At 38.7% G+C, this 18,893-nt stretch overlaps 1 protein-coding gene across 5 annotated transcripts in view; it reads right to left on the bottom strand.

Annotated features, from left to right (window-relative positions):
• The window catches only part of CLCN5 (chloride voltage-gated channel 5), a 160,808-nt gene that overhangs the window by 17,289 nt on the left and 124,626 nt on the right, over positions 1-18,893 (bottom strand). For 2 of the 5 annotated variants that reach the window (XM_030807192.1, XM_003276857.3), the window contains exons 5-6: positions 5,679-5,830; positions 3,116-3,215 (exon numbers count right to left, since the gene is read on the bottom strand). In XM_030807192.1, coding sequence (XP_030663052.1) covers positions 3,116-3,215; positions 5,679-5,830 — 252 coding nt within the window. Of the gene's footprint in view, positions 1-3,115; positions 3,216-5,678; positions 5,831-5,960; positions 6,205-7,943; positions 8,142-18,893 lie in introns of those variants that run through there. The other 3 variants (XM_003276859.3, XM_003276858.2, XM_030807193.1) reach the window with 3 other exon arrangements.

Raw genomic sequence — 18,893 nt, forward strand, 5'->3', positions numbered from 1 at the left:
ATTAAAGATTCTTTTATTCTCACATATATATGTATATATATGTATATATGTATATATATGTGTATATATGTATATACGTATATACATGTGTATATATACGTATATATGTATATACGTATATACATGTGTATATATACGTATATATGTGTATATATGTATATATGTATATATATGTGTGTATATATACTATATATGTATATATGTATATACGTATATATACATATATACGTATATATGTATATATACGTATATACGTATATATGTATATATACATATATACGTATATATGTATATATATACGTATATATACATATATAGATATACACACAAGATTCAGAATATGTAATTGCCCAACATTGAGGAATATTCTATGATGTTTATTTGAGATTGCTTAGAGAGGAGAGTTGACGATTATGGGGAGAAGGGCAGGATTGTGCTCCATGGAGAAGGGAATTTGAGCAATGGCAGGAAGGCATTCTAGGCTAAAGGAGCTGAATTTATCAAAGCACAAACTGTGATGTGCATCGAAGGTGAGATGAAGCTATAGACATGTTGAAGCCTCCTGAACCTAGGACATGAACATCCTGAAGTTTTCTTACTGAGAAAGAGCAAACAGTATTATACACAGAACATTCACCAAAGAAAATGATGGGGAAATGGAATCGTGAACTGGGGACTTACGCACTGTGGCTAATAGACTGATAGGGTTAAGACAGTTATAGTAATTTAGATTCTGGCCTTCTCATCATTTCTGTCATCCAGATGAAGAAACTCTGGCATAAAGAAATTAAATGGCCCAGAATCATGCTTTAGGGAAATAGTAAAGCCATCACAAAATTCACAGCCCCTGAATTCCCAGACTGTTCCAGCATTCAGACACACTGCTTCTATTGTTGCTCTCCAATGCTTAAAAACAAAATACCCTGTGTGTACAAGGAAAAGAAAAATATTCACTGACCACCTAGTGACAAGAAATACATTAAAAAGTTGAGGATATTATGCCTACATTCCAACAGGTGGGAGGCCATGTCATGTGTATGTTTTGGTAGGTGCTAAAAGTGTTAACACAGGTTACTTACATACTTGAAGAATCTAGTCAAATCTAACACATTGTTTGACACCTACTCTTGGTCACTCCGGTCCACAATCTTCTCTGCCTTCTAACTCTTACTGCCTGGATTCAGAAAAATTACCATGATGTTATACAGTTTGGCTTATTCTCTGGTTGTCTCACGTGTGCATGTCTTATTTCACCTAACACTGGTACCCTCAATCCTGTCTCCTCCTTCTACCTCTCCTCCTCCCCAGAGTCAGTTCTTTCTTCTCTGGTTACAAATTTTATTAGGTTTCCCCTACCCCGAAGAATAAAAGAATAAAATGCTGTCCCTCATCCTTGTTATCATTTCAAGCCTTTACCCTTCCTCTCTCTCCTGTTTTGATACCAAAACTTCTACAGTGGTTGCCTTCTCTTGAAATCTATTAGGTTGGTGCAAAAGCAATTGCGGTTTTTGCCATTAAAAGTAATGCAATTACTTTTGCACAAACCAAATAGATTTATCTACTAATATTTTTCTGAGATGGCTTTTCAAGGTAATTGCTGTGTTCCTAACTGCTAGGTCATATAATCTTTTCTCAGCCATCTTCCTTCTCCTCAGCCTCTCTGCAATACTTAGCATTACAGACCACCCGCTCTATTATTAGGCAGCTCCAAACAGCCAGACCATGTTCTCTCTCCTGTAAGAGCCAGAAGGGGCAGAGTTAACACCCTAGGCCATGGGTTGGCAAACTATAGCCCAAAGACCAAATCCTGCCTGTCTCCTATTTTTGCAAATAAAGTTTTTCTGGTCATAGCTAGGCTCGTTTGTTTACCTATTGTCTATGGCTGCTTTCGTGCCACATCAGCAGAATGGAGTGGGTGCTAGAGAGAACACTTGGCCCACAAATCCTAAAATATTTACTATCTGGCTCCTTTATAGCAGAAGTTTGCCAATCCCTGCCCTAGACAATTTTTTGAAACCCAGCTATAGATAAGCCATTCCTCATTTGCTACAGTCACATTCTACTCCATGGCTCATGAATTATTCTCTCTAGGTAACGGCAGCAGCAGCATTAACAACTGTCTGCTGTGCTAAATAAGTGCTATTATGTGCTATATCTCATTTAATCCTTACAGCAAACTTCTAACATAGGGACTTTGATTATCACCATTTTACAGATCAGTAAACTAAGGCTTCCAGGGGTTAAGAAACTTGCTCAAAGCCACAAAACTAGCAAGTGGTGGGGCTTGGATTCAAATCCAGGCAGCCTAAAACTAGAGCCTCTACTTGCTGTTAACTACCACTGTACACCTTCCACCTCCAGGTTTCCACCTAACTTCTCTTTCAGCTCAAGATTACAGATTTGCCTAGGCCCTATCCTTTAATGCCATAAGGACACACCTCTTACCATCTCTACCTAGTGTCCTTGGCCCTCTCCTCCACCCACTTGGTGAGAAACCTTCTTGGGAACTTGGTTGAAAGCTGTATTTGTACAGTAAGTATACCATTTTTAGTGAGACTGTATATTATACGGAGTGGCAGGGAGGTTGACGGAGTTTATAGGGCAAGGTGGCACCATTCCACCCCCAGCCACTATGAAAGAATGAGATCATAAGCTTCTTGGGAGTATGAGCCATATCTTACATGCTTTTCTGCATCACCAAATGAGAGAGTAGTTGTTTAAGAAACACCCACAAAATGTCTCAGGAAGTCCTCTTCCACATCTTATCTCCTAAAACCCATGCAGTATGTATTAAAAAAAAAAAAAAAACAACTGTCTCCAACAGAAGGGCTCTTCCTCAAAATAAGCACCAAAGGGCTAACATCACCTTAAAATGGATACATTATTTTATAGTGTACAAAATGCACTTAAATGCATTTCCTCATTTATTCAAGGTATGAATTGCAGGTATTAGTACCCTTTACAGATGGGGACATCGAGCTTCTACAAGATTCACCAGCAATTCATTTAAGGTAGAAAAATAGGAAAACACAGCACCTGACTCAGCTCAGGACTTACGGGAGAGACATACCACAATTTTAGGAGATTTGTTTTGAAAACTAACAGTTTACCATACCTGATAAAAGCCCAATAAGGAGCATCAACAACCAGCCGGAAAAAGCATCACTCACACTGTGAATTAAGGCCCATGTTGACTCTTTGCTTTTATTGGTAATCTAGGGGAAAACGAGAAAACATTGGTACACTCTACACACACCCTTTTTTCAATTAAAAACTGTTCAACAAAGAAATACAAAGACAAATCACTGGAGAATAGAGACCAATTTAGGGCTACTTTTCACATAATCTTTAGCTGAACCAGTTTCACTAACAACTTTGAGGTTTACTGAAACCCCACCTTCATCTACAGTATTGTAATGCCCACAAGTCCCTTATTCAGAGCTTCCTCCCAAGCCACTCATTTCTTATAGCATCAACTTGTTTTGCTTATTGCAGTGGTATCTTTCTGTCCTGGACATCAGATATTCCAAGGGTAATCTCTTGACTCACAGCAAATAGTTTCAATGTTTTTCAAAGAATAAATAAACACAGGCTTATTTGAGTGATAAAAGTACAAATTGAGGCTTACTACCTACCTGGGGGCTGTGGTTCAGGTCAGGCAAATTCCCAGACTTCATCCCACAAACCCCTAATTGTACAGTGGTCACCGATACTAAGTGATAGCAACGATGTATCTCTTTTCATTTTCAACAACCTGCTGGTAACATCAAGGCTATCAGGAGGTGCAGAAAGTTTTATCCTTTAAGTCCTAGACTTGACAATTTAACCCTTCAGGGCCTACATTTTAAAAATCAACATTCTGACAGTTTTGTCACTGGTACCTCCCCTTTCTCTGTACCTCTATTTCTTATCTTTGAAATGGCAACTTAGTTACCCCACCTTATCTACAGTAACGTCACAAACAATAAATTATTCTGAAAATTTCAAAAGCATTTTTTAAAATAGTTTTGACCTATGACTCTAAGTTTCCAATTTCAGTGCTGAAAAGGAACAAAGTTACATTTTTCCCTGTGACAGTGTTTCCCTTCTGATAATGAACAGTTAATGCTATAAAACAAAAAGCCCCCTTGGGCTATTTGATAAACACACTTTAACTGGTTTTGGATTACTAATTGGCATAATTTGCCTCAGATGCAACCATTAATATAAAAGGAAGTGTGCACTTGTCATATCACAGGTGACTCTCATAATCCGGATAACATGTTGAATATGCAACTGATGACAAACTAGTAAATTACAGATGGCAGAAATTCTAAAGCCCGCCTGATGAATTGATACATACGATAGAAAGAATATGTGTATATGTTCCCAAATGGCAGAAATCTTATGAAAAACATGAAATGCTTTATAGTGATCAACTTGTCGAGTTGTGACAAGAAAACTCGGTGGAATCACCAAATATCCAAGGATTAAGAAGGAATTTCTCAAAACCTGTACTTGGGGCAACCTGACTCCTGGTTTCAGGTGGTCATGAGAAAACCAGTCAGGAGCTGGAAAGGCTTAAGAATGAAAGGCAATCTTCACCTCACTACTCAAGAGATTTGCTTGGTTCTAAGAGGAGGAAATCATGAACTTGGGAGAGAACGGGGCAGCTTAAAAAATCCCATTTCAAATCTGGAGTCCAAGCAGAAATAGTAAGAAAGAAAAAAAAAATTATACCTATTGTGGGTTGAAGAAGTGACTCACCAGAGGACCACCTACTGAGAATCTCTGGGGTTGGACACCTATTTTTTAAATAAGCTCTTCACGTGGCCCTTATACAAACCAGAAATTGTGATTCCCTAATTTAAATGATACACAGCAACAAGTTAAAGGCAAATGACCTTGGCAAGTCTCTCTGATAAATTTTCACAGTACTTCAAAAAGAGAAAAGTGGGGAAATTCTCTTGCTAAATTCAAAAGAACCTGTGCCATAGCCATAAGTACCATCTATTACCTATCACATTAAGTTAATGTCCCCAGTTTGAATTTAACTGGTCTTGTGGTTTTGTTGGAGTTGAAGGCATAAGTTTACTTTGGTTTTATGGTTGTACAAGAGCAATAATCACAAGGAGTTTACTTTGTATGCTTCAGTAAACACTAGAGCTCTGAGAGTTTTTTCTTTTATTCCTTTAACAGAAAACCATTTACTTTTCTTAGTTATGAATATCCTGCATTAAGGAAAAAACCATAAAAGAGAGATGATATGGGAAAGGAAGATCTTTGACATTTATTTTGCCACCTTCCTCCAAGTTTGTTTTCACCTCTCTTCAGAGGCATTTATATCCCTTTTTGCTGTGAGGATCCTTTTTGACTATTTACTATAGTAAGATAAATCACTAAATACAATTTTTAAAATTTAGGATAAAAATTATGTGCAAGCACCAACATGGCACATGTATACATATGTAACAAACCTGCACGTTGTGCACATGTACCCTAGAAGTTAAAGTATAATAAAAAAATTATGTGCAAGATGTCTTTAAAAATAAATTTAAAAATGAAACCCTATATTGCCAAAAGAAACCAGATTCAGTCACATCCAGGGCTAAAGAAAGGAAAGAATAGAAAGAATATGTATCTTCAATTTCTTCCCCTGTATTTCCTAATACTCACCCATGTGCCATCTTTTGTCTTACCTCTCGGTGCCTATCCCGGTCTCGAGACTTCTCTCTCACCCAATCAATTGTATTGAAATCATCATAGGTCCCTACACCAGGGATTGGCTCCTCCAAGAAGTCCATGATCCTATTTGAAGAACCTATTCCTCCACCATTGTACGACTTGTCCTCTGTATTGAACAAGAAACAGACATTAGTACTTCAGAAACTCTTAACATTTTTAATACGTTCCTTTTGGTTCCAAAAGGCGGGCCCTTAAACTATCGGATGACTACAGTTGGGGTTGATAAATACAGTCACCTGGTAGGAACATCCATTACATTCAGAGGTTTCTGTGGTGTAGGCACAAAATGATGAGTGGCTAAAGGCAGTGTGAATGGAAAGCAACAGATGAGAGTGACAGTACAAAGAGAGACAGGAGTTGATGTGCAATGGGAAAGGATTTATGAAACAAAAGACAAAAAGGAGGTAGGAGCAGCTTAGGTATTTCAGTTTATGGAAGGGAGACAAAAGGGTCAAAGGCACTTGCAGCCATAACACATCAAGAACCATTTTACATTTATAAGGCAATAATTCAATCCTATGAAGTGGTTTTTGCCTGACTGGGGACTCCAAATAAAGCACGTGGGCCTCCTCACGAGTTAAGTTGGCTGGAATGTACAAATTTCCCTTCAATAGGTATAAGACTTGATCTCTGATGTAACAGGCTTGTAGGAACTCTAAGTATGTCAGCACAGTCTAAGATTTACAAGCAGAGATTCAAAGAACAGTGTATGATTCAGTGATGAAATGTCCCTCCCTGATCCTTCAACTGGAATAAACATATCCACCTGCCCACCCATCACAGTCCCTTATCTACTTTGCTTTGGGTACTTCTATTACAGTTACTTTTGTGCATGCTTTATCTTCCTTTCTAGACTACAAGCTCTTTGCTGGTAGCCTGATATCTGATTCATCGTTCCCTTCTCTACAGTGTCTAGCACATATCCAAGAATCAGTAAATATCAGCCGAACCAAAATTTGTTTGATGAACGGTGGGAATGGGGGAGAAAGTTTTAAACTCACAAGCTATACTCACACAAGGCTTAAACTTGATCAAAATATTTCAGCAACATCATCTGATGGAATAAGATTTTGCTATTAAACACAAAATACAAAACAGTACTGAGGAATCTATGCAAATGCACACTGGGGAAAAGTGCAGAGTAATGCCATCATTTAATTCACCCAGCCAAAGCTCACATTTGCAGCACCAACCTTGGCAGGGACAAGGCTTCCTCCAGACTGTTTGGTAATGAATCCCTCTGCAGAGGAGGCCCAAGTGGGCCTGAGCTGACTCCCTCTCCTCCCATCTGCATCCCCATCTTCACTGTAAACTCCAAACAGACAACTTTAGCACTCTCATGGGGAAAGTTTGAAGGAACACCCCAAGCTGTACTTAAAATTGGTTTACCAATTATAAGTCTTCTGAATACCTAAGTCAGCATGCCTTTCACAGGCAAGGTGCACATTTGAAAGAAAAAGCTCTGCAGAGTCCAAATCATCTGTAGGGTGGGGGCGGGGTGGGGGTGGAGTGGAAAAGGTGAACAAGTTAATCTTAAAACCCCAACCAAAGTCCTTTCCATATCTTCATTCGTACCTGACTGTAAAATGGATGGCTGCTGAATCACCAGCCCAGCATTTCCTATCATGTCAGTGTCATATCGATAAAGATGAAAGCTGGTGTGTTTCTTGAGAGCTTAGAGGGAAGAAGCCAGCTAGGAAATGAGGGCAGAAAGAGGATAAAGTACGTGTGTGTGGAGGTGGGGGAGGGCAAGCTGTTTCAATTCTCAAGTCCAATGCTGACATGAACACATGACACCAAACAACCAGATATTTACTTTTTAAGGCAGGTTAATGCTCCAGTTGAATTTGCTCTGGTTTAAGAGTTCTCCTTTCAGAAGGGGAAAAACAGGATTTTGTGAAACTGATTTTAAAAATCGTCTGATAGCTATCTAATGATACACTATATATCAAATGAGGCCCCCACCTTTAAGGATATTAAGGCAAAATGAAGATCTGCAACAGCTTCTAGCAGGAAAGAAAGAATCCTATTACATCACTAGGTAACATGAGCACCGCATCATCCTCCTTTGTAGTCTGGTTTCCTTAGAAACGCAATTGTCAGGCCCCTCTCAAAGAGCTGGCAGTGATTAGAATCCTAAACAGACTGCTTGCAATTCTCCAGACCCCCTGCTCCCGGGGGGCATGCTTCAGTCCTTGGTCGGGCTCAAGTCTGCTTACCTTCAATCACAGTTTTCTTTTTTTCTGCCTCAAGGAAGAAATAACCTTGGCAGCCCGCATTTGGTCATTTAGGTTGGGGAGCTTTTACAAAAGAAGCCCCAGTCTGAAGTGCTTTAGAAGGGCACTTGCTGCATTCTCTGCCTTTCACAGCAACAAACGCCACCTAAAGAACTACCAGTGTTCCCTGGCGGTCAGAATGTGATGTCACTGTTGGAGTCACGTGACCAGACCTTTGGACCAGCCTGGGAGAAAGGAAGATTTTTAACCGGGCACAGAAGCCTTAAAGATGTAGTCTCATCTAAACAAATGCCATCAAACTGGTGGCAGTCGGGTCAGCTCAGGAAACCTGGGTCCAGACAAGTCTTAGTCTTCATTTAGCAGAAAGTCCAAGAAGGCAAAGTAGAAATATCCAAAAGAATTTAGAGTTACAGGGGTCCTAAGTATAAAAGGGAAAAAGGCAAATATAAAAAAGGCTTTTTAAAAAATACACTGGATAGCAACAACGTGGGTAAAGTCTCACAAACCTAATGCTGAGTGAAAGATACCAGACACAAAAATGCACATAACATTCATTACGATTCTATGCCTCTAAGTTCAAAAACAGGCAAGCAAGTTATACCATTTTAGAATACAAATGTAAGTGATTACATTTCAAAGAGAAGCAAGGAAATGGCAAAAGTAAAGACAGAAGCTACACAAAGTAGAGGGCTGCCATGTGGGAGGGGCACATGGCAAGGGCAGGGCTTCTGGAATGCTGGTCATTTTTCTTGATCTGGGAGGTGGTTTACCTGAGTGTTCACTTAATAATTATTCTTTAAACTGTACACGTTTTATGCTTCTTTATGTACAAATCATAATTAAAGAAAAATGTGAAAAACTAAACTTCATATGAACTTACTATACAAGGTCAGTTCTTTAACAGCACCTCGTCACTTTGAAAACCCAGAGTATAGTCAAGAAAATGAGTTGTTTCTGAGTAGTAATGCTCTACGCAGAAAGCAACAACAACTCTGATACTCATTATTCCAATCTGGATGAAAGTAGCTATTTTAGCCTGACAACAAATTCACTATGATGTTTCCATGGTTTTAAAGGGTTGTGAAGGCTATTTTAAAGCAGGTCTTAATTAATTTTGCAATAAGGTCAGTCTGGTAAAGAAAAATAAAATTGCTATCTCCCAACTCCCTAAATTGGGAGGATTCCCTAAGGGAACCCAAAGGACAGCCACTGTTAAACATTAACCCAGTCACAGTGTGCTATAATAATTGGACCCTATGTGTAGAGCTTTGAAATGGTATTACTCGCATCAATTCTTAAGGTTCAATACACCCTGAAATGTTAATACAACAAAACCTTGTGAAATGTGAGGCACTGCATGGGACCTGAATGCTTTCAGTTCATCATTGTTATATTATCTCACTCACTTGATGAACTAATCTAGCATTAAGGAGGAGGATTGAAAATGAAGTGGCAACTGACTGTATTAAGTGGCCATGAGCTACATTGCTGTAAAAAGCAAAAACCATTTGTGGCCCAACTGTGACTGCCTTATTCGATTAAACTTTTAGAAAAGTATGTCTATCTCATTCAAAGAGGGTAATGTGCCCAACCTCTAAAGCCTCCTTCCAAGTTGTTCGTTAGTAAACACAATTTTACCTGTAACAGTATCTGAAGACCACTAAAGAATTCACTTATATTATCTAGTACGATTTACATTATCTATAAGATTATTTCACACTTTAGCAGCTATAGTATTTAGCAGTCGATTTAGCAAAGATACTATCTTTTTTGGTACATAAAAATGTATAGTTCTATGGATTGCATAGCTGGTGCCATGTTATTAACTTTTAATGAAAGTTCATGTGTTTTTCAAATGCTTTATCAGCACTTCCAAGGGAGGGACTTTTTTTTTTCATTCCATGTACAGTTACTTCCTTTGAGAACTAGAGGGCTGGTGGCTATGATTCAGTCCTCATACTAAAACAAGATTTAATTACAATTTAGATTAAGAAATGAGGCACCAGTATCAGAGTTTGACATGCTTTATTTCTTTTATTCTTTTCTACTCTCCATTCTTTCTCTGGAGAACTTGCCATCTTTAGTGTGTGTTCATTATACAGACTGCCCAGTGTAGGTCAATTGATATTATTGTGAAAATAAGATAAAGAAATTCTTACCAACTTTTAATGCATCCTATGATAAAAACACAATAATAGACTATTTTGAGATAAGCAGAATTCATTCTGAAACACTGATCTGACCAGATCATTTCCCAATTTTTACAATGCCAGTGGCCCCTACAGCAATATTTTGAAAACTTTTAGCACATGAAGACCTCTAAATGGTTAATTGACACAAGCACGTACTGTGAATTTAAAAATATTCATATTTTTAGAACAGGAAAAACAATATATTTTAAGATGTATAATAATGATGATGATGACAGCCATTGCTACTATTTTAGGTTTCATCAGTGAAAAGGTTTAATTTGTTCACACACTTTCATCAAGATATCTATAGCTGACTTGATGACAAACAGCTTAAGTCATTGGTCATATTCCACATCTAGCTGGTTTCTTTCCTTAGCATTTTTAAAACTTAGTAGAAAGAAAACAAATTTTTAAAAATTAACTGTCAAGAATGGCAGCAGAAATGATCTACCCATTAACTAATGATGCACAAAGTAACAAAATGCAAAAGGCTTTTCAAAAAAAATAATGCATTAAGAGCTAAGCTTCTGGCATGTAAATATGATGCCAAGGAAGGCAGAGTAAAATTAAACAATGAGCCTACGTATCAGGTTGGGGTACTTAGGTGAGTCTAGATTTTTGTCTCTATAAGAAAAAAAAAAAGTAAAACTCATCTCAAATTTTGAAGGCATAGTGAATGTTATATATAAAATAACTTAGGGTTCTAACAAAAATTATTCAAGTTAAAGTACAATTAGATCTCAACTTGAATGATAGAACGAAAAGCCCCCAAAAGGCTAATTTGCATTGCCTGAGTCCAGGAAAAACATACAGTAAACCAGTCAGAGAAAAAAGTCAACACTGAAACAGCTTTCCCGTAGGGTTATACTCGGGTCTAAAGACTTAACAACAGGTCTTTAGAAACACACTGCTTGAATGAGGAGGCATATAAATGAATGCATTTAACTCAGTTCCCATTATGGAAATCACTGGCTAATTTTTTTTCTAAAAATCACATGATGCTTTAAACTGGAAAACCCCTTAAAATACAAGAAAAAAAATCTGTTGAGAATAATGTTTATTTAAATCCCTAACCAATATGCCATTAGAAATTTACCTAGGGGGCTGAACAGTAACTGATTAAGTGAACTAGTTAAACACTAACAAAAACACAAGGGGAAAAAGAACAGGAAGAAATCTCATGCCTCATGCACAGACCTTGAAGTACTGCTTTAGTAATATCACAGTTGCATGAGGGCTCACTAACTGGCAACAACCTAAAGAAATAAATAAGCATTCAAAGAAATGGGGCAGGGCTATTGGTATATATCACAGGACTTGAAAATAGTCCCTTCAAAAAATGTATTTCAGTTTTACAGGGATATATTGTATTTTTGCAAGGCTGGAACCACATGTACAAAAACATTCAACATTATGCCTAACACACATCAGCAGATATTCATCCTGTGGTCATTTAAACTTTACTTGCATTCAACAGCAAATACTAAGAGCCTATTATATGCCACTTCTTACTTCCATACCCACACCCTGCTTCCCTTCTTGTACTGGTTCATTCATTCTAGATCTGCCATTAAGTTACATAAACTCTTTCACATCCCATTTCACCTATTTGTCTGATAGTACATTATAGCGGAAGCCCTGATAATCAACCAACATTTGTAGGAACTTTCTATCTAGCAACTTGTGCCTTCATTTTGATTCTATTTTGTTTTCCCACTTAACTAAGTCCAGTGGCCAAAAAGCAAATGTTGTTGGAGTAGCCCTCCCATCTAAGTCCTGGATAGTATTTATCCAGGACCACATTATGCTTTAGTATACTCTTAGTTTGACCCCTGGGACACTTATTCAGGGCAGCTATTCTGTTGGTATGCATCTGTATGCCATACCAGTTTGCTAAATACTGAAATACTTCAGTAGCTACAGATAAATAACCACTTTTTCCTCAGGACTCTCCTCCCTCACCTCACCCTACCCTAGAAACTCCTGAACTTACCCATGATCCAGCGGCTGGAATACCAGGAGGCTCCAGGACATTGCCCCAGTGCTATGTCTGACAGCCAATCTCACTGGGCAGTGCCTGCGTTGTTCTGAATCTCATCCCTGCACTCATTTCATTTAGCAATCCACTGCTTTGGTTCCTGCTCACAGCAGGTTAAAACTTGAAGGTGTCTAACATGCAGGAAGGACAACAAAGAAGAAACTCTATCCTGACTCTGCTGAGAGCTAGACAATAAAAGGGGTGGTGAAGGATGTGGGAAATGGAACTGCAAGAACCCCAACAAATCTATGATATTGAAATGAAGTTTGAGAGTTATGAGAAAAATACAGGAAGGTTGGGCATGGCAGAAAGGCATAGGGAAAGCTGTGGAGACAAGCATGAATTCAGATTCTAACACCTCCTTCTGACTCTTTATTCCCAGTGAATACAACTCCATCTTTACCAGGTTGTAGATATTTTCTTGGGGTGTATCTCTTGTAGTCCTCTTATTCCCAGCATCTGCTCAAATCTGGAAGTTCCTGACTCAACTCACTTTCATGACCAGTGGAACCAGGGTGCTAACTGACAGAGTTATCAAAGTAACCAAAACAGCATGAGGACTTTGGCTTGGTATCTGCAGGCTCCCACTGGACTAAGATGCCACAGAAAGCAATGTAGCAATGAAGTAAAGGGGCTAGATTTGACAAAGTTGCTGAGAGGGCTCCCCACAAAAAGTAAACAGCGCCCCACTCCCTTACTTGTTCTTCATTCCTTCCTTCTCAATTGTACACATTTATGGGACTGACAAGAGAATGGGGAATGTGATGGGTAGGGAGACACTGCCCTAAAATGCATATTACATACCACAGTGTTGGGAAATCCTCTGGGTAGCATGATCCTGCCTAATAACTTCTAATTATTGTTTTAGAAGCAGCAATTCTCCAGTTCTTCTGTGCTAACTCTACATTGGTTTCTATTAATTTCCAAAAGGAAACCGGGCACACAAGACTAGCAATTATTCTTTAGCGGGGGGGAAATTTCAAGATAGAAAATACCAATTGTGAGATTCTCCTTGAATTCATGGGAATTGTGTGATGTCATGGACAGAAAAATAAGTTTCAAAAAAGCATATATATATATATATATCTCATGTGGGAATTACTTAAAGACACAGTTGCACCTGTGTGTGCACACCAGTGTATGTGTGTTATTCATTGCAGCACTGTTTGTAGTAGCAAAAACCCAGAAACAATAAAAGTATCTAGTAATAGGGAAATAGTGCAAGGAAAGAAGTAGACTGATATGTACTGAAATAGAAATGTATTCCAGACTATTATATGAAAAAAGCAAGTCACAAAATAAGCAGAATATGTCTTTTTTTAAATGTGCATCTGTATATGTGACTGGATAGAGACAGAACTGGAAGGATCATACTGAATTCTTTTTGGTGGTTGTCTCTGGAGTGGGAAGAACAGGGGAGACTTTCACATTTTAAAAACCTGTGTATTGTTTGAATCTTTTATAGTGAGACATATTTATGTGTTATATAAGTGACTTTGAAAAGAAAAAATACTAGCAATGCAACTGGAAGAATAGAGACAGGACATTGCAAGGAGCAGACTTATGTTCTGGGAGGCAGATTACTGGGATACTTGTGGACAAAGTAGGTGATAGTTTCTGGTCAACACCAAGAGGGACAGCCCTGAGAGGAAGAACGCTTATTCAGTTTTTAAATACGAACAAAGTGTGATCAGACCTATTATCCTGCAGTGAGAAGATGTGGATTCCAATCCTAGCTCCATAACTCACTAGTTGTGTCACCTTGGGCAACTGCCTTAATCTCTGTGGGTTTACAGGTTTGCCATCTGTAACATGAAGGGCTATTAGCAAGTATAATGTTAAGGTCCCTTCCAAATTCATACTCTCATTTTAGCGATGATTTTTTGTTTGGTCACTCATATATTGGATTGAATGACTTCTGAGAGGCCCTTATCTGTGAGGAATTCCAAATGATATTTTGATTGTATAGCTAACTGAGAATGCTCTACTGGCAAGATCATAAAATGGTGCTACCAATCCTTAGAAAAGAAAGGTAAGACTCAGCTCATCAGTGAGGTACAGGACAATCTAGTATCTCACTGAGACCCAACATTTCTGGCATGTGGTTAACTACACAGAGCTATACCCATATGGCTACAGTATCTCTGAATTACCTGTTAGCCCCAGATCTTAGAAACATATGGCGCATACCCCCTGAAGCATTACAGCAACTGCTTCCTCTACCACATGTCATGAATTGGAACAAAGTGGAGCCGAAAATATATTTCCTTCAAGAAAGGACCAAAGTGGTATTATTAAATGAAAATGGGGAACCTCTGGATTCAGCTCCTGTAAGCAAAGAACTTAGAAGTTATTGCTCTCATCCTTACAAGAAAAGGTTGGATAAACCAAAAAAAATCAATGATCTTTCTTGGACTCATTGGAGAACTGAGGTTGCAGAGGAAACTGCCACCCCAAAATCTGAAGAGACAAGCTTATTCAAAGAGACACACAGCTGATATCTGCTTACCTGGAGTAGAAATGGCTGGAGCTGGTAGAAACACAAATGGCAACTTGAACAAGCTGCTGAAGGCTGAGTGTGGACTAGCGTGAGTACAAGAAACTCCTGGGGACCACGGTCTTAGGGGAGCTCCCACACCAAAGCTCTACCTCCAGGAACCCCACCAAGTTCTCACAGTGAAGATCTAAGAATCCCTCCTGGCTCTGACAAGGGGAGGGAAAGAGAAATCATTGTGAAACTTGCCAGAGATTTCTCCATAACGAAGGCCTCAGGGGAAAATACTGTGCCTGAGCCTTATCTCAGTTGGGAGAAGGACATTCCTCCCACTCCCACCCCATCTAGCCTTCTTATCTCACCTAAAGCAGGGGAACATACTCAACAGGGTGCAGGGCTTCAAGTAAACACATTGGGAATGCTGCAGTCAAAGAAGAGAGTAGAGGGCAGGGAGGACAAAAAGCTATACTACTGGAGAAAAATGTATGAAGGTCACAGCCACAAAACACAGTTCCATCAAACAGTGATATTTAATCAGAGGATTATAAAATTACCACCTCCCCCATACTTCACCACCACCTCAACAGGGCTCCAGTATAATAGTGAATCACAGTTGAAAGAGCGGCAAGACACAGACTCTCTAGAGGAGTTGTCCTCAGGGAAACTCACAATCAAGAGGAGAGACAAAAACAAGGACACTAGAGGAATTTGAAGCCTCTGGCGCCAAACATGAAATACAGCCCAAGTCCTAGCCAGTTTGCTGTAAATCCTAACACAATGGAATTGAATTATTAATAGAAGCCAATAACAGAAAAATAGCTGGAAAATCCTCAAATACCTGGAAATTAAACAACACATTTCCAAATAACTTGTACATCAAAATGTCTCAAGACAAATTTTAAAATATTTTGAAATAAATGAAAATATAATATATGTGAGAAGTAACATTGAGGGATGCAGCAAAAGCAGTGCTTAGAGGGAAATTTATAGGATTCAATGTATATCTTAGAAAAGAAGATCTAAAATCAATAACCTAAGCTTCCATCAAAGGGAACTAGGAGAAGAGAACAATATAAGCCTAAAGCAAACCAAAGACAATAAGAAATTTAGAACAGAAATCAATAAAACGGAAAAAAAATAGAGAAAAATCAACAAAAGCAGGTTCTTTGGAAGGATCAACAAAATTGATAGACTGCTATCCAAGCTAACCAAGAGAAAAAAGAGCAGAGACACAAATTACCATATCAGAAATGAAGAAGAGGTCATGACTCCCGATGTCTCAGACATTAAAAGGATAATAAAGAAATACTACGAACACAAATTTACTAACAGGTGAAATGGACCAACTACTTGAAAGACACAAACTACCAAAACTTACACAGGAGAAACAGAAAAATCTGAAGAGCCCCATATCTATTATTATTTTTTTTCACTGATTAACTGAATATAATTGACATTTATCAACTTCTTCATCCAACAACAGCAGAATACACAGTCTTCTCAAGTTTACACATATTTTCTAAGATACATCACATCCTGGGCCACAAAACACACTTTAAAAAGATTAGAAATCATACAAAGTTTGCTCTCTTACCAAACTGGAATTAAACTAGAGATAAATAACAAAGAGAGGTAGAAATCCCAAAATACACGAAGCTTAAACAACCCACTTCTATATTTTCTCCACCTCTATGAAGGTACAACTGACAAATAAGGTGTACATGTTTTTATATATGTATACATTGTAAATTATTAAATCAAACTAAATACATTCATTATCTCACACGCTTATTTTTTGTGGTGAGAACATTTAAAATATATTCACTTAGCAATTTTCAGGCATATAATACCTTATTATTAACTATCATTATTGTGTTGTAAAATAGACCTGCAGAACTTAAATGTATTCACTATTATTATTATTGAATCAAAAATTAATAACCTTGCCAAAAAGAAAGCACCAGGCCCACATGGCTTCACTGGTAAGTTCTACCAAACATTTAAGGATAAAATGATACCAGTTTTCCCCAATCTCTTCCAGAAAATTGTAGCAGAGAGAACACTTCCTAAGTTACGCTATGAGGCCAACATTAAACTATATGAAAACCAAATAGAGACATTACAAGAAAGGAAAACTACAGATTAATACCTTCCATGAACATAGATGTAAAAATCCTTTTAAAATATTAGAAAATTGAATTCAACATTGCATAATATCAATTATCTCCAACCAAGTGGAATCCCAACCAAGTGGAATTTATTCCAGGTATGCAAAGCTGGAGCGACATTTCAAAAATCAATGTAATCTACCATAACAATAGGCTACAGAAGAAAAGTCATATGATATCAATCGACAACAAAAAAGCATTTGACATAATTCATAATTTAACATCCATTCATGATTAATTCTCAGCAAAGTAAGAATAAAGTATAATTTCCTCAACTTAATAAAGAACATCTACCAAAAAAAGCCCTACAGCTAATATCACACTTCATAGTGAGAAACTAGACTCTTTTCCCCTAAGAGCAGGAACAAGGCAAGGATGTCTTCTCTTACCATTCATCTATTCAACATCTTAGCTAGTAAGGTAAGACAACAAAAGGTAATAAAAAGTATACAGGTTGGAAAGAGAGAAATAAAACTGTCTTTAGTTGGAGATGACATAACTGTCTATGTAGAAAATCCCAAAGAATCCTAAAGAAATCCTGAAGGGGAAAAAACCCAACCTCTTAGAACTAATAAAGACAACATAGTAAGACTGCAGGATATAAAGTCAATATACAAAAGTCAATTGCTTTCCTTATACCAGTAATGAACTAGAATTGCAAAATTTAAAAAGCAATACTATTTACAATAGCCACCCCACCCCACTCCAAATTAAATACTTAGAGGTCGAAATCTAAGAAAATATATACAAGATCTATATGCAGAAAACTACAAAATACTGATTAAAGAAATTAAAGATCTGAATAAATAGTCAATGTTCATGGGATGTAAAACTCAGTATTATGGAGATTTCAATTCTTCCCAGCTTGATCTATAGATTCAACACAATCCCAATAGAAACCCAAGCAAGTCATTTTGCAGCTACAATAAACTGATTCTAAAGCTTCTGTGGAAAAGCAAAACATCTAGAATATCCAACACAATGTTGAAGCTGAACAGTTGGAAGGCTCACACTACCTCATTTCAAGATTTACCATAAAGCCATAGTAATCAGGACAGCATGGTATTGTCAAAAGAAAAGATGCATAGACGAAGAGAACAGAATAGAGAGCCCCAAAATAGACCCACACAAATACAGTCAATTAATCTTTAAAGAAGGCGCAAAGGCAAATCAGTGGAGAAAGGACAGTGTTTTTAACAACCAGTGCTGCAATGACTAGGCATAAGTATGTTAAAAAGATAATCTAAACAAAGACTTTCTGGGGGGGTGGAGCCAAGATGGCCGAATAGGAACAGCTCCGGTCTCCAGCTCCCAGCCCCAGTGACACAGGAGACGGGTGATTTCTGCATTTCTGCTTGAGGTACCGGTTTCATCTCACTAGGGAGTGCCTAACAGTGGGTGCAGGACAGTCGGTGAAGCGCACTGTGCGCGAGCCGAAGCAGGGCGAGGCATTGCCTCACTCGGGAAGCACAAGGGGTCAGGGAGTTCCCTTTCCTAGTCAAAGAAAGGGGAAGCAGACGGCACCTGGAATATCGGGTCAGTCCCATCCTAATACTGCGCTTTTCCAACGGGCCTGGAAAACGGCACACTAGGAGATTGTGTCCCGCACCTGGCTCGGAGGGTCCTATGCCCACGGAGTCTCGCTAATTGCTAGCACAGCAGTCTGAGATCAAGCTGCGAGGCGGCAGCGAGGCTGGGGGAGGGGCGCCCGCCATTGCCCAGGCTTGCTTAGGTAAACAAAGCAGCCAGGAAGCTCGAACTGGGTGGAGCCCACCACAGCTCAAGGAGGCCTGCCTGCCTCTGTAGGCTCCACCTCTGGGGGCAGGGCACAGACAAACAAAAACTCTGCAAGAACTTCCACAGACTTAAATGTCCCTGTCTGACTGACAGCTTTGAAGAGAGTAGTGGTTCTCCCAGCACGCAGCTGGAGATCTGAGAACGGTCAGACTGCCTCCTAAAGTGGGTCCCTCACCCCTGAGCAGCCTAACTGGGAGGCACCCCCCCAGTAGGGACAGACTGACACCTCATTCAGCCGGGTAC

Source organism: Nomascus leucogenys, chromosome X, assembly GCF_006542625.1.
Source record: "Nomascus leucogenys isolate Asia chromosome X, Asia_NLE_v1, whole genome shotgun sequence".
Lineage (NCBI taxonomy): Eukaryota > Metazoa > Chordata > Mammalia > Primates > Hylobatidae > Nomascus > Nomascus leucogenys.